Below are 23,689 nucleotides of genomic sequence, written 5' to 3'. Positions count from 1 at the left end.
AAAAAGGTAATATTTAAATGGTACAATTGCACTTGCTCCCTATTTGGGTCAGCGTCGTATTTCTCTCTGAGCTACTGTTGCAAGTGAGAATGACCCCATATTTCTGTAACATTGCAATTTAACAGCCGAGATTAATGCTATCATGAGGGACTCTACAAGTAGTCCTTTAATGTCAAAGGCTGGACCAGCTTGGTGTTGTATGCTTAAACTAAGAGGACATACATGACATGCACTATTTTTTATTTGCATTGTACAAAAAGGTTTCAGAAAAATTGTGACACTATTGCACTATACAAAAACTAAAACAAAACACAAAAGTGCACAGATCTTACTCAGAAGATGTTACCATTTAGTCTAAGGAAAAGAAAAAAGACAGTGTTCAACAAATATTAGGAAGGGACAAATAAGGATTGCAGAATAAGGCAAGTGTACCGTACACTAAAATGCGTTCCGAGCTGGGTGGTTTTGAATCACTGAAAAGGCAGAATTACTCTTGAGTTTTTCATCATCTTATGAGAATGCTTCATAAGATTTATCCCTAAAGAACATATTCTGTACTGCTGGGGATATCTGTTTGACTAGGTCTTTCAAGGCTGGGCTCCAGTCTGTCTTACACTGTCCTGTAAGAGTCCTTATTTGTTTCCTCAGTACATCTGTTTTGAAATTATTATGTGCAAGATAAGCTAACCAGTAGATTGTCATTGGAGGACTTTCTGTCTTTATTTGTTATCAGAGGAGGCTTCTATGAAGAGAATCAAAGTATCATCTAGTTGCAGAGCCTCTGTTACTTCTTTCCCTCTATTGCTCTATTTTTTTATTTAAAAAATCCAACCAAATCACAAACAAACCAACAAAATCCAAACCAAAAATTTCTTAAGAGCTTTATGCTTAAGCTTAAATGACCACTCCTAAGGCATGACAAAAAGAAAATGCTTATGAGAAGATGATCATTTCCATGACATCTGACAGCTTTAGTCCCTTAGTAATTGTATTGTTGAGAAGAAAGACCAAAGTATCTACAATGGATTCCAGGTGAGGTCTGGTAGATATTATATATTAAAGTGGATAAAGCAGCTGTGATTTTATCTTAAATGGTATTAAGACTTGGAGAATACTGACTTCTAGACATATACTCATTTTGTGAACGATTGTGAAATTCAGCCAATATGGGAAAATGACATTTTACAATCTTCCACAAAGGAAATCAATGTTAGATGACAAGGAATGCCTCTACTGTGTGTTTGTCATGTGCATATTTACTTCTTTATTGATGCAGTTCTAAAAAAGGATCTGAGTAGAATTTAGCACCTGGTCTCCACCCTCTGCAATTAGATCTCCTCAGTTCTTGGAATTCCTTTTTCTTGCCAAGTCTTGCCTTTAAAGATAAAGCATAACCTTTCAGTTTCATTCTATGAGTACTGTCAACTGAACTTTACTGCAGCTGAGGCTATGTGTCTACATTTTTATTGTAATCAGCTTGGTAAGGTGCCTGTTAATGTCTGCTAATAGGATATTAAGTAGTTGGCAAATTAAACAGAAAAGGGTTAACAGTAGATTTCGGTGTCAAGAGGACCCATACTTCTGTTTCTCATCTCTGAGTTAATGCCTTATTTCTCTCGTCGACCATAAATCTGCCTTACAATGAGCGTTCGAAAGAGTGTGAACTTTCTTTTTAAAAACAGGTCTCTAAAAATATTCTGACCTGTCCTATTAAACATACAATGTTTGTTTTCTACATGGAAAAGCATGATTTGTATAACATCTGGTGCTACATTTTTTACATGTATGGGTGAATTCTGTGGACATGTGAATTTCCATGTGTGAAATCAGGGAATGTAGAGAGTATATTTGAGTTATAAAGTTAGTCTTAAACCCAAATTTTTTATACTAATCTTGTGGCACTGAGGCCTTGATCAAAGATATTTCTTTTGCAAAATGGCATGACCTTGATGCAAGATTCTGTAAAATGTCACTGAGTGTTTTCATTGGAGAGAGCAACAGGACAAAAATTTATCTACTAGGCTGTCAAATAAAGCTGAACGTGCATGATGAATTGACTTATATTTCTCTGATTACAGCATTGAGGATTTTTAAATAATATTTCATAAATTAATATTTTTATTGTCTTATCTGAAGTTTTTACCGCTTGAATGGCATTTAACAGTATTTTTACTATTTGAATAATAGCAGAAATTGATTCTTTTGAACATATTCTTCCATCTCCCTTTTTTCTGTCTTGCCTTGCCTCGTCTCACCTCATACCATTTCCAAATTATGAACTAAATATATCTAGCTAGGAAAATCTTATATATCTGGTTTTGCATGGTAGTTTCACTAACAGTTTTACCACCTTTGCAAAACTCAGTAGTGAACAATTAGCTTTTGCCAAACTTTTAGCCAGTATTGCCATGATTTTGATAAACTGCACAATTATAGGTATTTGGATTGTTTAAGATTGATCTTACTCTGCTCCACTTCAGCAAAAAAGTATATGACAAATTCTTAAAATATTCTTGGCAATCATCCTAAATATTGTTAATTGTCTCAGGTATGTATAGTCAATGAAATGTACTTTGGTATATAGTAAGTAGAATAAGCATTATATCCTATTGAGTTGTCATGGTTTAACCCCAACTGGCAACTCAGCCACACTCAGCTGCTTGCTCACTCCCCCACAGTGGGATGAGGGAAAGAATCAGGAAAGTAAAAGTGAGAGAACTCATGGGTTGAGATAAAGACAGTTTATTGATAAAGCAAAAGCTACATATGCAAGCAAAGCAAAACAGGGAATTCATTCACCACTTCCCATGAACAGGAAGGTGTTTGGCCATCACCAGGAGGGCAGGGCACCATCACGTCACAACGGTGACTTTGGAAGACAAAACACTATCACTCCAAACATACCCCCCTTCCTTTTCTTCCCCAGCTTTATGTGTGAGCCTAATGCCACATGGTCTGGAATATCCTTTGGATCAAGGAGCACAAAAGCCCTTAACACTGTAAGCACTGCTCAGCAATGACAAAAACATTCTGTGTTATCAACGCTGTTTCCAGCACAAATCAAAACCACAGCCCCATACCAGTTACGCGAAGAAAATTGACTCTACCCCAGCCCAAACCGACACATAGCTTCAAGATAAATTTGTTTTACTTCTCTTATGTGAGAAGGTAGGGAGGTAGGGAACTGTGTGCTGTCTTTCAGTTTTAAAACAGACCAAACCACTTGAGCCTGCACTGTTTATGCTTCAGTCCAGACAGACTAAAGCTGAACCCTGAACAGAAAAATTCTCATGAAAAGAGAACTTTCCCTCCCCCTTTTATATTTCCTTCAGGATAGCTATCATCTCTGTGCAGCAGTTGGTATGGGCTTCACTGCCTATATCACAAGAACAAACTTTATTGAATTCCACTTTAGCACTTCAGTTTCAAGACCCAGAATGAAAATTAAACTAGAGGTAGAAATACTGTTTGGTCCCACATTCCAAAAGCTTAGATCAATTTTAGTTGAAAGTAAATATTAAAAACCACTAGGGCTTTTGAAGACAAAGGCCTACCTTTCAAAAACACCTCCCTCATATGTCGTTGCTAGATCTAGTATGGTCCTTTTTGGGCAAACCAAACTAAACCCAGGAGTGGCTGCTGTTCTTCCTGTTCTGTTCTCTGGCAATTTAAACTGACTCTTGACAGGAATTCTAAATAGATAGCTATTTACCTGCCATTATATACCTACCATTTTAGATAATTATTTTTCCTAACCAATATGACATGCATCTAATTATTAGGATGGCAGGCAGATGATGCTTCACATAGACCATCCTGATTCAGCCTGTCTTTTGGTTCCATAAAAACTGATGTTTAGCAATTCAGAAAGTTATCAGCATGCAATGACAATGGTGATAACTTCTGTACCAGGTCCTGACCATATCAAAACATCCAAAAGTGTAGATCCTTTAGATACTTTCATAAACTGTGAAGTGTGTTCCTAAAATCTTTCATGCTAGAGAAATCAAGCTAATGACACAGTTGTTTCATCTGTTGAATTTAGCAGCAGTCAAGTAGAAAATTAAAAAAAGGTAAGCTTGAGCATCCTGCTGATGTTAGGCACCATATGGGTCAAGTTAACGTTTCACTGTTAATTTTTGTTTCAGGTAATTCAGACTATCACTGCAACTGACAAAGATAACTCTGCAAATGGAGCAAGATTCCATTTTTCTCTTGATGAAGGGCTTTCTTTGAATCCCAACTTTACTCTAAGGAACAATGAAGGTAAATCAAACATATAAATCTCAAAGAAATGCGTCTCTGTTCTGCCTGGGATGTCTGAACTGAAGAGAAAAATTTCCATGTGTTTCTTGACAGAAAGGGAAAACTGTAATATGCCATCACTGAATTGTCAGATGTCAAGGGCATGCATATACAACATATTGCAAACTAAAAATAATCAGATATTGCATTTTATTTTTATATTCCACTTAATTTTAACATTTATTCTTCATACATTCAGGAATGTTTTTTAAAAAGTGGATAAATGAAAATGGTGTTGACAATTTAGCCTATTTCTAGGTAAAATAGGGTGCTGGATACTGTCAAGGTTATTTCTAATTATTGCTTGGAGGAGAAAAAAAAAATTAAGGGGCATAAAAATTGGAATTCATACTTACTTTTACAGACATGACATCAAGAGTAGGTCCTTCAGTGCTCCCTGAATGATAGTCTATTGCTTCATGCCCTTCCTAACAAAGTGTGCCTGAAAATTACAATCAGAAATTCATATGACATAGGCCCTGAAGGAAAATGGCTTTCAGAATCACCAAACCAAGTGTTTCTGAACATTTCTTGAATCAAAGAAACTACCCAACCTTTCCAAAACCCAAACCTAAATTAGACTTAGTCTTGGTTGAGTATTGCATTTTGGTCTCCATTTTGCAATTGGATGAAAATAAGATTAAACTTTAAATGTTTGTCTGGATTTTCCTCTTAAGCTTTTGTGTATGTGTGTGTATTGTGTGGTTTTGTTTTTACACCTGTTTGTATGTGGGAGTGTGGGGGATTGGCTTTACTTTACAGTTATATTTTGTAGTAGTACTGTGGAACACCTTCTGATCTTACAGATCACTAGGCATCTCTGATGAAAGCATTAATTCCATCATTGGTACATATGGTACTTACAGTGATATTGAAACTATTCTTTACAGAATTTTTTATCTGTAAAATCTTTCAGGGAAGGAGACTCTATAGTCTTCCTAAAGAATCAGTTCCTACACTTAACTATATTTACAGCAGAAAAAAATATGAAGTCATGCTATTTGTTCGGACTAGGTTAATGTATTTCATATCCTAGTTCCAAAAGAGATCAATAAAATATATATCAATATTAATAAAAACAATAACATTTGAAGGACTAATTCATATAAAAATATTCTTTAAGTGAGACACCAGACCTTTCTCAGATTAGCATGTCGATCCCACTCAGATTGTGATGGAACATTGTAGGAAAAGCCAGACAGTTGTTCCTGAAATAAAGGAGGTGTACCGTTGTGCATTTTTGTTTTAGTAGAAGTTTCAAATAAACTCATTGAGTATTGGACTGTGATCTCATGTGGAAGATGGCCATGTTCATTTCTGTAAAAGATTTTATCAAGATGTGCTTTTGAATAGCTGTATTAAAATTGTGATTCATGATGATGTTGACATATGGTTTTGAACATATTTTAATCTGGATCTATATTGTATGCGTTTATTACTACGTAAGTTATTTAATACAGAGATTTATAAGAGGGTGAGGAATTTTAATAAATCTTTGATGCAGCAATGTCATGCTTTGGCTAAAATTATGCAGTAGTAATCACTTGCTGCTTTCTTGTTACTTCCCCAAGAACAGTGAGAATTGACTTTAGAACCAACAGCAGAAAGCAGTGTTTGAACTATTCTAAATTGGATTTGACAGGGGAAAGTAACTGAAGGAACTGAAAAAGGTGTCTTTTTAAGGTAAAGGCCTATTGTGTATTATGTTTTTATTTCACCTAAGGAGTAGGAAAGTATGCACTTCGTATAGCATCTTGCATAAAATTTCTCATACATACAAAGATTCCAAAAACATAACTTGCAAATTGCCCTTATAATTAACACAATGACAGTTTATCTAAAGTAATAACAAGAAATTTATCTTAAAAACAAATTCATTTTTACTATTTTGCTTGGCACGTGACCCTTTGAATATACTGTTTAAACACTGCCCTTTATTGGGACCTTTTCTTTGTGATACATTCTATGAATAAAATAGCAGTGAAACACTTATGAAATGCATTCACAATATGTAGTTATCTAGCATTTACAATTTTCATATTTAGCACCTATTCCTATTCAGAAATGGAATTTTTACTCTTCTAGGAAATAGCTGAGAGAAGGTGGTCAGAAAAGGCCTTTCTTATCTCTGTGACAAGTCTGCACTTCTGAAAACTCATGTTTCTGTGCATCAGCTGTTAAAAATAATCAGAATGCTCTTACAAGACAGCTGCTGTTTTTACCTCTGGATTTAATAACTCCATAAAGATCGGCATTCATGGAGGGTTTTATTTATTTGTTCACTATGTTAAGTTTTTAGAGGAAAAAACTACAGAAATTGCCTTGAGTTTTCAATAATGTTTTGCAGAATGATAAGAAATAAATTCTTGATGTCACATTGAAAGTGGTAGTCAGAAAGATCTATCTGTCATTACAAAATTAATTTCTCTTGCAGTCATCTTCAAATACAGTCATCTTCTCCTTTTATTTCTTTCGGATAGAGGTTTCATGTCATAAAAATCTCAGTAGACATTTTCTTCCCTTGTTTTCATAACCCAAAACAATAGTTTTTTTTTCTTTAAGTCCAAATAGACTTGTACGAATGTTCCTCTACTCCATTATTAAAAGCAGGCTCCACAGCAGTGCCTTGGATCTTCAAATGTTAATGTTTGTATCTATGCACTTTGAAATCTAGGGCTTGCATAAGCATAAGATTTTGTAGTTTGTTCCTATCTACCTGTATAGACTGCAGCAATATACAATCTCAGCATGTGTATGATTAAGGTCAATAATATTCTATGGTTTCAGGAGACCAAATAAGTATTAAAGCCTCAGTCCAGATAACTGATCACATGAACTTTTATCTCATGTGCCTGAACCTGTGCTTTTTCTAAATAAAAATCTCCAAAATGTTAAATCTCCATTCTTTGAAAATTCACCCTCATAATGCAGAGCTTAAAACCCTCAGGGAAATGTAAGTCAGGAGACAGTCACAGGGCTATACCAAATATGCAGTCCAGCAGAACTTAAGAGTTGTTTGAATCACCTTCTGGATTCTGTTTGTGTTGCAACTTTCATTACAAAAAAAAAAAAAAAAAAGGAAAAGACAGAGTATGATGCTTTTCCCCTACTGTATTCTTAAGGAACGTGAGATTCTTTGTTGCTATTTGAGTTCTATTTCATACTGAAAAAGTACTATTCAGAGTAGAGGCTTAAGAGTATGAATAAAGAGGACAGACAACAAAATTATACAGTATCTGTACTCATGTAAGCAAGACAGAACAAGAGCTGGAATAGAATTTCTTTGCTATACAAAGAAAATGCATTAAGTTGTAATAATCTTCTGCAATTTTAGAGAGCAAACCCAGGGAAGATGCCTTTTTGTTTATCTGGGACTTGTACTTATGAAGATCATGTAATGAAAACGGTTGTTTACAATTTATTCTGCCCAGAAAAATGTTGCAATTTCTAGTAAAACATGGTGCCAAGTACTTTTTGGGCTGTGCTTTTATTTTGTAGATCACTTGCTACATAACTCATTTAATTGTTGTCTATGTTCTCCTCTTTTTGTTTCTTAGGATGTTGTCATAGATAATTTTTTAATCCTTTTTCCATTTGTTTGTAGTATCTTAAATTTACGTGTTTTACTTAATCAGAAATATCTGATTTTGCATATCCTGTTAAAAAATTCCCAGGGTAATACGGGGCTAAAAAAATCTTCTGTTGAGGAATCAGAGAAAAGATGACAATTCTTCCCAATAAAACTCTTTCTATGTACTGAATTTTAAAATTGCTTTTTTTTTTAATTTTTACTCTGAAAGTATTTTTCCAGATGCTTAAAGAATGGTGGATATATTTGTCAAAATTTGTTAATGCATGTGAACATGTCATTATTGTAATATTCCAAACCATTAAGGTATAAACACACACATTTGCATAACATCTCTCTTCTCTGAGCTAAAAAAAAAAAAATCACTCTTTCTTTCTGCCTAATTTGTTACTTCTTAGAGGCCTCTTTCAGAAGTTACATAACACTTTCTAGGAGCTAAAAAAAAGATTGACCCCTCAGAGAATAGTTCACTTAGAACATTTATGAATCTTATGCACTGTAAAGCACTGTTTTGCTGGTGCTACTTTTTTATCACAAGATATGCAGCCTACCATGGATGCTCCAATGGGTATTGTAAATTTCCTGGACAATAAGGGTTTATGCAGATACTGGGCACATTCACCCAACAGTGACAATAAGATTTGTGCATTCTCTTACTTTAATAAATTGAGACTGCTCACTTCTGGTAGCAGACTAAGTTTACCTTACTTTCAAGGAAGAACAACTCCCTAGAGAATGCTTAGCTACAGAAGCAGTGATGAAAGTGCTGGCTGACAACACACATGCCATTTTTCTGATACTATCACTTTGGAGATTACCTTTTCGTAATGTTATATCAGAAGATACATTAATACCCACAGGAGCAGAGTTGTGGTTTTCTGTAAAATCTGGAGCACAATGAGTTCAATGGTATCTGTATAAAATGATATTTGTAATGTGTTCATCCACTCATGCTCATGATACCTTTTTCTCTCTGTCACAGATCAAAAATGCTAAAAAAAAAAAAAAAGAAAAAAAAGATCAATTTTACTCATCATTGCTGTTATTTAGAAAGAGAGCAAGGTCCAGAGATAAATTGATCCCATCCCAGTGTGAATTTCCTTATATACCTTCTGTTTATCTCTCTGCCCTTCTTATTTCCTACCTTCTTATTTCCTACCATTATTGCATACTAGCAGACCAGTGAACTGACTTTAGGGCTTTAAAATTGCAAATAAGCATACCAGATGCCAGATCATGTTTTAGTTGTTTTAGAACATCGGAAGTGACATTTAAAAAGGTCAGGTTGAAACCCCCACTTTGCAACCCAAAGTGAGGGGGAAACTACATAATTCCTGCCCTCATTGATATCAGAGTGTTTGGTCTTGTATCTGTGGTATTTCAAGTTACTACTGACCTACCATGAAATATTATCCTGTAAAGAAAGTTGTAACGTGAGACAAATGATATCTGAGAAAGTGCAAAGTTAGCATTACATATGGTGACTGTAAGTAATTCGACAGAAGTGCTGTTACTGTAAACGGATTGAATATCTGAGTAGGTATTATCAGAGTCAACATATGAAAGTTAAAAAGGAATTCTACCAGGAGTACAATAGACAGAAAACCAGGAGTAGCTACTGCAGAGGGAGACATTTTTCTTCTTCAGGCATCTGAACATCTTTGATGATTTTTGATTTAAAAAAGTCTGCTCTAAGATTGATCGCATAGGTAAGTTAGTGCATAATGTACAGGTTCTTCTTGCATTTATTTTCAGGGCTGCAATCTGTTGGTGTTTCACAAACCAATCATAAGCAAAACTGTATTTCAGTCCCTAAAAGTCTTCTATGTTTCTTTTCATTTTTGCTACCCGCTGAGCAGAAATACCGACTGAAAAACCAATAGCTTTTTGCCATTGGCAATAGCTTTGAAGCCAGCACAAAAGAAAAATATTTACAAGAGTTATCAGTAGAGAAATGAAACAGAAATGCCTATCAAGATAGTCCACATAAACAAATTAACTGCTCTAACTTTCGAAATGTAAGAAATGCAAATCATTCCAATATATTTTCTTTGGGTTTAATTAGTTTATGACTTCTCAGAAAATTTATATAGTTGGACTGCTGATATAAGCAGAACTGAAAATTGAAACATACCTTAAGATATAAACAGGATTTTATTATTTTTTTACTTCCATTTCTCTTGTCTCTGTTTGTAATGTATAATATGTCAAAGGAATTCTCAAATTTTGAATGGTAAATGAACATCCTCTGAAGCGTTCCAGTAGTCACTTTCCATGGTGTTATCACTGTATCTCTGCTTCCTTGATTTTCCTATGCCCTCCTTTCTTTTCTTAGTTCAGAAGCTCAGCGTAAAAAGGTGGAGATGATGGAAAAAGACTGTGGTAACAGCCTTGTATACGGTGTACAGTCTGGCTTAGTAAACTACTACATCTTCAGAGTGTGAAGAACTTCTGCATTAGAGTCATGCAGAATATTCCATGTGTAACCTCAACCTCACTTGAAGTCAATCTTAAGTTCTAGTTGCCATATCTGCAATGAACAGCCCAAATATGAGAAAGTTTAGATCATTAGAAAGTTTAGATCATTACATGGTGCAATGTGCACCACAAGGAATCAGATAAATATTTCTTTCCAAGAGTTGAAGTTGTTAATTTTCTTTAGATGTCAGTCCTTTCATCTCCAGTGAGTCCTGGTTCTTAACATACCCTGCAGAGGTGAAGTTCACCATTTAAATCCATTGAGACAAAGAGGTCTTTATTTCCAGGCCTAGAAGAATCAGACCTCTAGTTCCATCATCCTAGTACTATTGCTGCTATCCTATACCCTTGTCTTCCCTGTTGTATCTCTTTTCAAATATCAAAGAAATTTCTCAATACATAAACTCTGAACTACCTTTCAAAGTACTGCTGTTGATATAACTTTTTGTCCCCCCTCAGTAAGCTCTTTCTTAGGTCATCAGTGTCTGTCTTTATACTTGGCTTCCTGTAGCTCTTACAGACTGTGAGATTCTTTTGTTCCTTGCTATGATCCTCCTCTTAAAAGTTGCTGTCTTTCTAGCTCCTCTCTCAGTGTGTTCCTCCAATGGTTTTTGATAAAAAGTGTAAACAATTAAAATTTGAAATTTTAAAACATCAGAATAGTTGTCAGGATGTAGTCAATACTAAAGTTTGGGTAAACATTTTTATTCATTCATTTTGCTGGCATACCTTTACATGTGATTGTCCTCAATAATAGAGCTCTGACTAGAACATTAGAGATATGATTTCTGTATTGTGGCAACATGATTAACTTTGATCATTTTTTGCTATCCTTGATTCTCAGAGACCTTTGGAAAATCAGACACGGTTTTCTTCTTTGAAAAAGTGTTAGATAACTTATTTGTAAAGTATTTAAAGAGATTTATTGAGAAAAAAATAGTCTACGAGAGCTCAGTTACTTTCTAACTATTTTGTTTATATGTACATACAATGCATTAAGAGTCACTATATGTATATCTGTAATAGAGTCATAGTGAGAATCAACACCTCTGATGACATTGGGAACAGAAAATTTCCATACCAGTGCCTGAAATATTGTGATCTTACTTTTTATTTGTGTTAAAAGCTTTATATTGTTTCTTTGAGAATGCTTATAATTGGATATGTTATACAGAAACTTCTGGCTATATGTCATGTAATATCTGTTTCTACAAAAATCTAGTTATTTCTGAAGAGAATACAAACAATACAAGTTGACCATGACAATTCTTTGAAATTAAAAATTTTATATTGGCTTCTCCTTTTCCTAAAATTGTGTCTTATACTGATATTGAATCACATGATTTTAACAGTGCAAGAAAAACAATTTAATGTTGAAAGAACAAATACAACTTTGAAAGAAAAAAAGTGTTTTTATTTAATTTGTATTTATTCTATGCAGTATAAAAATGACAGTTCCTTTTTTGGTAAGACATTCCACCCCAGAGAAAAACAGTTTAATTACAGGGTTTTTTCAGATTTTTTTTTTACTGTAACATTTGAATTGTATGTTTTGTCCATTTTGTCATTTTTGTCCTTTTGTTTTTTAGCTTTTATTTTTTGCACTCACAATTTTCCCCCCGTCTATCCACAGTTTTCCTCATAGCATACATGCTCGTATCCCAATGCTCTTTCTTTTACATCTTTACCAATAGTCTCTGTGCTAAAATCCTTTCATTACTGCAAGATTCCTGCTCAGGAATCCTAGATTTTTCTTCATTATATTCAGCCTCTGATGCTTTTGTTGTCAGCCAGCACTTTCATCACTGCCTCTGTAGCTATATGGTGATCATCTTTCAGTCTTTATTTATGTCAGAGGATAGAAGGAAGGGGCTATCCTTTCCTGCACAGATACGAGTACTGGGCCTTTTTTGGATATTGGCCCAGGAGCATTCACTGGGACACAATTTTTTAGGATTTTCTTCTTATATGGACAAAGTAGCTGAACTGAAGTATTTGGGACCTGCAGGCACCATAACAGAAATAGAGCCTTAAGCAGAAATGAATAGGTGTTCTTACTATGGGTTTAACACTTTCTGTCACCTTTTGAAAATCCAGCATAAGATCTAAGAACCTCTTCTTTTGTGGTGAGACACAAGACACTTGTTAATATTAATGCTTAACTCATGGATATAGCGTCACTTACTACCAATAGAGAATTACATTTCAAGCTGAGTTCTTGAACATATCCCTAGGTCTTTAAGGTGTTTCCAGGTAACTTAGTTGTGTGATTGTCATCTTCTCTTTTGTTGCAACTTAAAATATGATTCTCCTTAGAGCTGTTACTTCTTTGAAATTGCTTTGTTTTTCTGTTGATAAGTACATGTGCTAAAAACCTGCATATAAGAATGTTGTACTTCTCTAATGTTGATCAACATAACTGGTCTACTCTGGCCTCGAATTTGGAGGCCTGGCAGCACACCATCTATAACACTGCATGCTTCCTTTGAGAATGCATGCGGATCACTCTCAAGGAGAAAAGACAACGCAGAAAGAACCAATGTCTTACAGAATGTACCACCTAAGGAGTCTTTCTGTGTGCCTTTTGCAGTTGAACAGTCTGTCTTGTATTGGCCTTATTAGCCACCAATGTGCTTGTAACAAATGTGGATAGACCCTTTCCCAAATCTTCGTTCACGAAGCCTAGCCATGACTTCTCTAATTGACTTCAGTGGGGATATTTCTAGGTGTCCAAGCAGACTAGTTTAAAGTGATAATACTGGTGCTCAGGCGAAAAGAAAGAAGAACAACCACAATGTTAAACAGGATTGTGACTGTTGTCTTGCAAGAAGCTTGGTAAAACAGGCAACATACAAAGCACTTGACCTTGTATCTCCTCTGGACCCTGTGTAGAATCTAATAAGCCCAGGTTTCATTATCATGGGATTTTTTCTCTCTTTTTACTTTATGAAATAATGTGGAAAGTGTATTGCAGCCTAACAGCCTAGTGTTATCATGTCACAAAGAAATGTACACGCCACAGTGTGTTGTGGGTGTTGTAGCAATGAGGTTTATTAGGGTTGCTTAAGGATCCACAGGCTGTTGGAATAATGTTGAGGCACAGTCAAAAGTGGGAGGAAACAAACCTTTTGCGTTCTGTGCCCATACTGCCCTGCTGAGAAGGGTCCCTTCTGTGTGATAATAACACTGGCTGTGTTGAGTGTCCTGGGTGGCCAGATCAACAAAATACCAGGGGAGAGTGCTAAATTCATCAGTGGTGAACAATCGGTGTTCCAGGGATCATAAGCACTACCCAGTCTTGTTTGGTTTAACAACAGCAACTGCAGGAGATAAAAAAGGGAAATTGCTAGAGAAGAGCTCTGCTAATAATCTGTAGTAAGTTTCATTCAAGGAAGGGAAGCATTTATAAATGGATTCTGAAAAACTAGAAATTCAGTGAAGGTTTTCCTGCCGTGGAGGATGTGAGATATGAATCTTTTTCTGATGTAGAAAGGCAGAAGCAGCAGTCATCACCTTATATATCTGCAAACATAACTTCTTTTTATGCAAATATGCGTTCATTTGAAATTCCCTACGGTCACAGATATGTGAGTTTATTTCTGCTCTTAGCTGTATCTAGAGCTCATCTACCACTGCTTGGACAGCTGACAGGTGAAGGTCGTTTTATAGTCTGTGGTGATTTCCCTCTTTGAAACACTGAAGGTTTTATCCTTGTCCTCAGTAGTATTAGTGAAGTGGCTTACAGTCTAGGTAGCATAAAAAAAATGGGAGTGGAGTGAATAGACAGAGATATTATAAAAGCAAAAAAAAAAACAAGTAAAAGTTTTTTATGCAACATTGTGTAGGAGAAAGATAAACCAACTGCTTACTTTTACCTGCTGATTATATCCATATGTGTGTTGAAAAATATTGAAAGACATGCAGGCACCTACCTCTTTATAATCTGTGTTCCATAAGATTAATTGCTTGTTCTAGAAGTATTTAAAATAAATCCCTGAGGTTGTTCATGTACAGTATTTATTAAATGTAGAAGACCATACATGTATTAAAAAGTGAGCTGGTCAAAATTTGAGAATAGCACTTGGTACTTTTCATATATCTTAGCATTATCTGGCAGAGTCTAGCAAGACCTCCAAGGCTGAAGATGGTCTATAATTATGGTCTTAAGGCCCCTGCTCATTCTATTATAGGAATAATTGCATTTTGAATTTCAGGGATACCAGGCTTGGATTTCTTCAAATCAATTGACTCAATTATAATACAAAACAGTTTCCTCTCTAGTCTAATTGGCAGAATACTGTGGAAATAATTTATTTCTTAACTGTAATATAATGAAAAAATCAGCATTAATGAGAATACCACAGTATACTTTTATAAGATTTCACAAGGCCAGATTAAGCAATATGGAGAAAAGCCAAAGTTTAACACAGTTTCATAAAAATGAAAGAATAATTCTGCATGTCATATGCTATAGGTATATAGGAATCATTTCTACAACCCCATATTTAAAAACAAAACCAGCCAATTTACTGTCCATAAACAAGTAGAATAGGGGCTCAGGGACTACAGCAAATCAATCAATCAATCAATCAATCAGTCAATCAATCTTATTTTGTACTCACTTCAAGTGAAACAGATCAACACTTAAGAGTTTATAACAACTCACTGTGCTGGATATTTCCAGAAGATGAGGTGTATGGGTGGTGTTTCTTGTTGAGAAGTAAGGACTTAGTGCTCAGTTCTTGGCCTTCCAGGTAAGGTTATCAGTTCCCAGCTCATAAATATATTTCTTGTGTGAAACCTGTGAACGTATATATTACTATTATGTGGGGCTATACTAGCAGTTTTTCTCAGTACCACTGACAGATGATATGCAAACCAAAAGTTGCAGAACTGGGTTAAACTGAGTGCTTTAAAATTTTGCACCAGAGCTTGACAGAAGGTGTGGCATGAAGAGTAGTCACCTGAAAAAGAGCATTTATCCAGTTTAAACAAAAATATTTAACTCCTCCATTCACTGTGCATGCATCTGTCAGATGGGCTAAAATACGCCGCACTAGTTGTATTGCTGTGCTAAATTTTCATGAATCAACACAGATTTCATTTTTCCGTAGATTATATAAATCCATTCAATGACTGGTAGCTACAGTGTAAGGAAAAGAAGAAAATGCCTTGTTTGTTTGTATAGGAAGAGAAACCTGGCAGATGTTTCTTGTACTCATCTTCCCTTTGTTTGCTAAAAAATTCCAAACTCACAATCCCACAATTTGGAAATCATGGACAACCAGTATGAGAGAAAAGCTCTTTTATTCTAATCTCTCTTTCCATTTATCAGCCCTTATCTCTCTCTCTTTCCATAACGGCTCATGTCTCTGGTCCTCACTGTCTCCGATTTTGCTCAATTTATCTTGTATTTTATTCAGGGGCTAGTACTTTTAAAGTGGTGGCAACAAATTGAAAATAAATTTTACACATATTGTAAATAATGTAAATAATAAGATATTATTGTAGCATTTCTTCTCCCACATTTTCTTTATACCCCTTAATTTCTTGGACTTAAAGACATGTGCAGCAACTTCCTATCCTCATTGGTGCCTGTAAATGCTCTTGCAACATGTGCTAATAAACATTGTGTTCTCCTTGAGTAATATGTGCCAGTTGGACCTATAGGTAACAACGGTGACAAAATCTTATGTCGCTGTCTCCCTTTTGCTTACTTACCTTTAACCTCCATTAGTTAGAACATGTCATATCTGCTCTTTTCCCTTCCTTTGCCTTCCTTTGCCTTCCTTTCCTCCATCCCTCCTCCCCCTTTCCTCTTCCTCTTGACCTCTCTATAGCATGAGTCTTTGGCCATTATCTTTCTGAGTTTTCTGAAAGCTCATTTGAACTTTAAAACCTGTCGCAAACAGTAAATTTGAAAGTTTCATTTGAGTTTTTACTAAAGATCTTTTAACATTCTTCTGAGAATCAAGACAATTTTGTGTTGTGGAAAAATTCCATAACAAATATCCTCAGAATTCCAGATATTCAAATTGATGACTGTCCATATACTACCAACAGCATAACATGGTATTAAAACACTTGCAAACAGGACCCCAAATGTTTGTCAAAGTTCATTTAGATTCTAATAAACGTACAGAGTTTTAAATAATTTTATTTATATCATGCTAATTACTTTCCACTGCCTCCTCTTTTTCCTCTGTTGGCCATAGATGCTTCCTGACAAATTTAATTCTTGCTTTCACTTGATGGGAAACAAATAGGCAATAACTTTTTTTCATTTTTTTTACTTCACTGAAATGTTATTCTGGTTATAATATTGTAGATAATACAGCCAGTATCCTGACAAGACGAAGGAGATACAGTCGAACTACTCAAGACACCTATTACCTCCCAGTTTGATTTCCGATGGTGGAGTGCCCCCTCTCAGCAGCAGCAGTACCCTCACCATTCGGGTTTGTGCATGTGAGAGAGATGGACGAGTGAGAACTTGCCACGCTGAAGCTTTCCTCTCCTCGGCTGGCTTGAGCACAGGAGCTTTAATCGCAATCCTGCTCTGTGTTGTAATTCTTCTTGGTAAGCCATTTTCAGTATTAAGTAAAGCTCTCCCTCCACTGGCTCTCTGAATGTGACAGGGTAGAAATGTTTAATATGGTGTCCTTTTGAACCAGTGGCTGCCTGGTAGTAGGAGACAATTAGAAACGCATAGCTGTGATTGGGGGGGAAAAGTTTAGCTAAATTAATAGGGGAAAATGCCTTTAAAGTACATTCAGGAATATATGGAATCCACTAGAAATTATTTTTCAGAGGTTATCAAGTAATTAGCACCGCAGATCTTTTTTCTGTAATTTGGAATATTTCAAAAAGCAACTGACTCTAATTCCATGTCTAGAACAGTGTGAAAAATGATAGAAAAGAGATGAGGAAAGCTTTTTGAAATGCATTACGCGGCAAGAAGCACCATTAGCTCTTGTACAAAAGCCATATCTTAATTACTTTTGTGGGATAAACTGATAGCAATGCACAGCATAATCCACAGGGGTGAGGGACATGTGAGACTATAAACTGACCCATAAGATAAATGACATCACAAGTGCATTTTTCCCCAGGCCAATTTGAATTTTACCCACTAGTTAATATTGAGGAGGGTGGGGTGTGGGGTTGATTTGTTTTTGGGGTTTTTTTCTGTCATAGACAAACTTGCTGCACACACATCTCTGTGCTACTCATGTGCCTTTCTGCATTCTCATAGATGTGGCAAGAAATAATGGTAATTGCAGTATGACCCACATAGGAGATTCAGAGGATTTTTTTTCCCTAAGACTCTTTTCAAAATGTTCTTTCAGAGATTTTCTAGACTACTTTCCTTGCACCTTACTTAAGAATTTCCTTGCCAGAAGGCTGTTTCAAAAATATATAATAATATATTTAGCTTATAATTTTGCATTTTATTATACAAAATCAAATATTCATAAGAGAAAAATAAACCTTTTACATATTAATTCAATTGATATGCTAAATATTTGCTTTAGTGAAGCACTGAAAGCCCTGGACTGTGCTTCTGAAAAATGTCAGCTCTAGTAACTCCTTTTTCATTTACCTGAAAGAATGTTATCTCCATTTATGTCCTTTATGAGATCCCTGATAATCTAAGTAGCAGATGATCCCAAATACCAATATTAGCCTGAAAATAAAACGTCTGTATTTTTGACTTAGTGTCTGCTATTTCTGTAACACATCCAGAGGTAAACTTTAAACCTACTCTAATATCTGCAGTTTTCTCTTTAGCAATTGTGGTCCTTTTCATCACCTTAAGACGTAGCAAGAAGGAGCCCTTGATCATCTCAGAAGAAGACGTCCGGGAAAATGTTGTGACATATGATGATGAGGGTGGTGGAGAGGAAGACACAGAAGCATTCGACATCACTGCACTGCGGAATCCATCTGCTGCTGAAGAGCTAAAATACCGGAGGGATGTTCGTCCTGAAGCGAAGCCTGTGTCCAGACATCATCTCTCCTCAAGCCTTGACAGTATAGATGTTCAGGAGTTCATTAAACAAAGACTGGCAGAGGCTGATCTGGACCCCAGTGTGCCACCATATGACTCCCTGCAGACATATGCCTATGAGGGTCATAGATCAGAAGCTGGATCTATCAGCTCTCTGGATTCAACCACAACACACTCTGACCAGGATTATAATTACCTTGGAGAATGGGGACCTGAGTTCAAGAAGCTAGCTGAACTCTATGGGGAAATAGAATCAGAAAGAACAACTTAGTTGTAATTCCCAAAACAGAGAAGTTCCTAAACAACTGGACATATAATGACAGCAACGGTAACAAAAAAAAAGTGAATACAGTACTTGGAACTAAGTTATGTGCAGTTACTGTAGAACAAGTGCCCTTTTCATATTTGAAACTGGGTTCTCCAATTGGAAGAAAATCAAATTTTGAAAAATACAGAAAAAAGAATATATTGTCCCTTGTGTACTTTTTTTTTTTAATTGCTCAATAAAGTCTGTGGTACCGTATCTGCAACAATACCTACAGTAAAGCCAAGCAATGACATTTTTATTTCAATATGCGTAACATCTCCAAGCTACAGTAAGTTTATGGCCATGTCTGTTTAAGAAGATAGCTAATGGAGGAGCTAATCTCTTGCAGGTGGTTGTAATGTTGCTTTTCTAGCTGTGCTTTAGGCCATGTGATCTCAATGTGAGGTAGCCATGGGGGCTTACTATCAGTGTGAGAAGTGCTACCAGTCTGTTTCCTTCACGGAGGTGATAAGCTACACCTGTCCTCTTAAATAAATGGTCCTTGATGATTTAATCTTATTGAATTAGCAGGTTGCATTGAGAAGCTGCCATTCATAATGTCCTTCATAATCTTGTCATCCATAACCAGCTAACAGATGGAGGGCATCCTTAGCTGTAGCTCAAACACAGCTCTAAGCCCAGACCTGCTCTGTTACTACTGTGTGCTGAAGGAACTGTTATTTACAGGTGTTGTGCTTTTTCTTTTCTTCTTTTCACGGAAACATCATTCATTTAAATAGAATGGGCCCAAAGTAGTCTTTATGCAGCGAAGCAGATGGAGTGTAGGCTCTTTCAACGAAAACAATGGCAGCACCATTAAACTATGCAGTTGTTTGGTTCACTGTGCTTCACTTAAGAGCTGAAGCTTTTTAAGTCTTTTGCTGGTCTGAGTCCAGGAGCTACAACACTCAGTTTAAAACAGAGAGTTCTTAATCATAATGTCTTTCTATTTCTGTGTCTGACTAAAAGCAAAATCGAACTGCTGTTAGGTCAATAGTGAAAATTGAAACAAAGAGAATAAGATGATGCTGCTCTTTTTCTTTTTAGTTCAATCTGTTAATATTTCTTTCTCTTAATTTCCACCTAAGCAGAACAAGCATTTTTCCCCCTATTTCAAGCATCATGGGAGCAGGTACATTTTAAGTCAGGGGAGGAAATGTATCATTATTGTGGTTCATATGGATTAAATAAGTTGATTTTTTATGTTTGTAACTGTATTACATTGCAGATCTGCTAAACAGTTCTGCTTAACACTGTGGCTGCTTAACAACTCATCCAGCAGATTCTGATTTTTCCTTTGTTTTATTTGAAACTTTAACCTTTTTGTTTGTCTTTCTTGTTATAATACTGTGAGAGGACCAGGTACTCAAAATATTACATGAAAGATTATGACCTATAAGGCTCACAGTCTATTACAGTCCTTTACTTTTAAGAAAATTGTAGTTCCAGTTAGGGAAGTGGACTTCTTCCAGTATGCATTTGATGCGAAAACTGTCCAGAGCAGAAACTGTGTACTGTTTTTTTACTCTGTGGTCTGGTATGCAGAGTGATACAGACTTGTATACTCCAGTAGATTCCTTCCTCTGCATTTTAGGTGCCACTTACATTCAGCTTAGTAAAGCAAGGTCTACACTTTTTGATGACCTTCTGTGGGCCACACAAGTGAACAAGATTATTAAGCCTTCCTTCTTTGCTCCAGGGTTGTGTAGGTCCTGGACATGACTGAAATTTCTGATCAGTTCTACTTTGAAGGGATTTTTTTTTTTTGAGTGAACTTCTTCCTGAGATGTAGTTGACTGCTTTTGGCTCAAACAGCCTTCTGGAAAAATTAGCCAGTACCTTTGCAAGAAATTTTCCACACTCTAAAAAATATTAGTTGTACTGTAGTTCTAGAACTGGCTTTTACTACACTGTTCTGTTTGAAAATTATTTTCCTTTCTTTGGCATTTTAACCCATGAGAAAATTTAGGAGGGAAAAAAACCCTGAACCATAAATATTCTGCTGATGATTTGAAAGTAGTCTAATAATTTGCATTCAGATTTTTTTTACTTTTTATTAAATACAGAATCTTCTAGAAATGCATTTAAAAAGACATTATTGCTGTAGAGTGAGGTTAAACAGATGTTTTAATGCAATAAGCGTTGCACAGAAGCTGAGAATGGCCTATATATTGTCTTTTTTGGGGGTAGAGTTAGGATATGTTTCAGTTTTGTCCCAAATGAAGAAACTAATAGTGTTCGATTTTATTAGGAGGTTTTCTTTTGATTTAGGTCACACTTACTTTATGCTAACATCTAAATTTTTGTATTGTATGAGTAGAGTGTTAAAAAGAAAATCTTTAGCATTACTACTACCATGGGCTATAATATTTTGTATCACATCTGCATGAAAATTGCATTAATTGTTGTATTATTGTTTTGAGAACCAGGTATTAGTTATCTTTATGTCTGCTCCATCTGGCCCTACACCAAAGCAGAGAAAATCAATTGTATTTTGTGTTTTAAACAGTAGTCCCACCATTGTTTTCTTTTATTTGTGTCATAGAACATTCAGGCTTAAAGGCAACAGAAGTGCAGTGACAAGCAAATATTCCCTCTTTGCACTAATGTTCTGTTCAAGTTTATAATATCTCAGAGAAATAAGAATCCCCTTTTCATCATTCCTGGTGCTCTCTTTGCTGCTATACAGCATGTGCATCATACCCCCAGACTCAGGAATTCTGAGTCCTTTAAATCTCTGCAGGTTTATTGAGACACTGCTTCTGTGATGCTGCAGTGTGTTCTATGTCCTATTCACAGTGATCTCCAAACGTGCTTTTCTATCATGATACGTCTGCATGCTTGCTATGCTTACTGTTTTTTACTCAAATACAATTACGGTGTCGTGTTGTTTGCATGACAAATAGCAGAATATTAAATCTTCAGGGCCACAGAAAAAGGCCTCACAGTGCAGAAAGAACAGGTTTACAGATTTTTTTATCCCTATCCCACAATATTTTCCGTTGGTCTTTTGTGTCCTAGAAAAAATTTAAACTATATTTGAGAATATGTTAACCTAGATTGAAGTGGAAGAAGGTTATACTGTTTGCCATGGACATCACAATCATTTTGTAGCATTACTAATTTGAAAAAAGTATACATTCAGTTGAAGTATTGTGGGAAACTCTTTCCTGGCTTATGGTTGAGTTTGGTCATATAGACTTTGCCTAAAGCTTTCATGGTTCTTTTGTGTACTCATATTCTCAAATATTTTCCTATTTATCTAAATAGTAATTCTGCTGCTGCATAACAACTAAATGCTGAAAACTGCCAGTTTTACTTAAACTGGAAGATACTGAGTGAAGTTAAATGGCAAATGCAAAGTGTTACTTAAGGGCTTTCCCATTTACAATTTGATTTCTGCAACAGCTATTCAACTACTATTACATTTGCACCAAGATAAGTAATTGTATTCCTCCAAACAAACCCTCTTTCTTGTAATGCTGAGGGCACTCTATGCTGTAATCTTGACAAGTCATCTGAGAAAATGGCCAGTATAAGAATTTTAAAATGTGTAACTATATTGTCAAACTAAAACCTGTCAAAAATGTAGTTTAATGCACTTTAAATGCAAGGAAGATCTTGAATTCAACTGGCATTAGATTGAGATTCATACATTGAAAACAAATTAACTTGTTATCAGTGTTACCTTTTATTACATATACATAGAACGTTGTAAAAGTTGAAAGTAATTTCACTATGTTATGCACTTTATTTTTTTGCATTCTTCTTAGAAAACCAAAATAATTGCAAACATATTTGGGGTTGAATTCTAATTGATGCAGTTGTTTAAATTGTGAATACTGAAAGAAAATATCTATATGAAAGTATTCTCATTGGTATTTAAAAGGAATTAAATAACTTCTGTCATCTCAGGCTTTTTAAAATCAACTTTTAGAAATTCTAAGTATTGGACCAGTCTGGAATTAACCAAACTCATAAACTCACACAAGGGTAACAAAGGGAATATTCTAAATGCAAAGAAGAATATAAAATTATGCTGCCTAGGGTTATTTTGTGGATTATAAATTGCTAAGACCTTGTACTTGCAGTACGTATAAATGGCAGAGTGCATTCTAAGGAACATTAGAAGTGTGTTGCAAGTTTTGGGCCATCCTTATTTTTCCAAAGTCTCCAAAAATATATATATTTTTTTTAACAAAAGAGTTATGTAAAGTATACCTCCTTATGCAAGTGTTACTGATAGAAATTGTTACATTTTCTTTTAATAAACAAAAGGGACAAAATCTTTTATTCGTATTTTTCAAATAAAATGTGCTCTTTGCTATGGTGATGGGTTATTGTATTCCTCATCACAACTAGAACATGTTTTTTTCTCTTCACTGCTGTATTCTATACACACCAAAGAACTACAACATCTAAAGACACTCTGCCTTTAAAAGTCAGATGTGATACAGTTGTATTAATGAGGTAAATGTCAGAAATGGTATGATAAGTTTAATTAGATTTTTAATGTCTGCTATAGTCACTTCATTGTGCCACTATTTCAAAGACTGTCTTACATGATTATTGCTACAGATGGATAGTGATAGTGAAAGACACATCAGATAGTTTACAACAGACTGCAGTATAACTGCTAAATGGTTCATTACTTTTACTTGTGGTACCTATTCCGCTCCAACCATCACTGTCCTGAAACTGAAACACAGTAATGAATACATTATCCGCATGAGTGAGTTGGGGAATTGTGCATCTATGAATCCAGATTGTTGGTAACAGCCAGGGTTATTATCCTAAGCTGACACAGAAGACAGAAGCAGACAAGGACATTTACAACGATCAAGCTCAGGCACATGCAATTCAAGTGCACAGGAGTCACTAATTCTTTCTCAGGAATTTAAAAGGAATTAACAGACTTTCCCAACAAATTACATCTTAGAAAATAAAGATACCACAGTTCACAAAAAACTTATTGCATACCAGGCTGTCTTTCCCATAC

At 35.4% G+C, this 23,689-nt stretch overlaps 1 protein-coding gene across 1 annotated transcript in view; it reads left to right on the top strand.

Moving 5' to 3' along the window:
• Positions 1 to 22,976, top strand: part of CDH18 (cadherin 18) — a 484,233-nt gene extending 461,257 nt beyond the window's left edge. Inside the window, 4 exon segments of the mRNA XM_032700859.1 lie at positions 4,149 to 4,266; positions 16,701 to 16,772; positions 16,775 to 16,951; positions 18,164 to 22,976. Of these exon segments, the coding sequence (XP_032556750.1) occupies positions 4,149 to 4,266; positions 16,701 to 16,772; positions 16,775 to 16,951; positions 18,164 to 18,654 (858 nt within the window). The 3' untranslated portion in view covers positions 18,655 to 22,976.
• Positions 22,977 to 23,689: the final 713 nt, after the last annotated feature.

Source organism: Chiroxiphia lanceolata, chromosome 1 (assembly GCF_009829145.1).
Source record: "Chiroxiphia lanceolata isolate bChiLan1 chromosome 1, bChiLan1.pri, whole genome shotgun sequence".
In the NCBI taxonomy this organism is placed as follows: Eukaryota; Metazoa; Chordata; class Aves; order Passeriformes; family Pipridae; genus Chiroxiphia; species Chiroxiphia lanceolata.
This window is presented reverse-complemented; position numbering and strand designations above follow the sequence as displayed.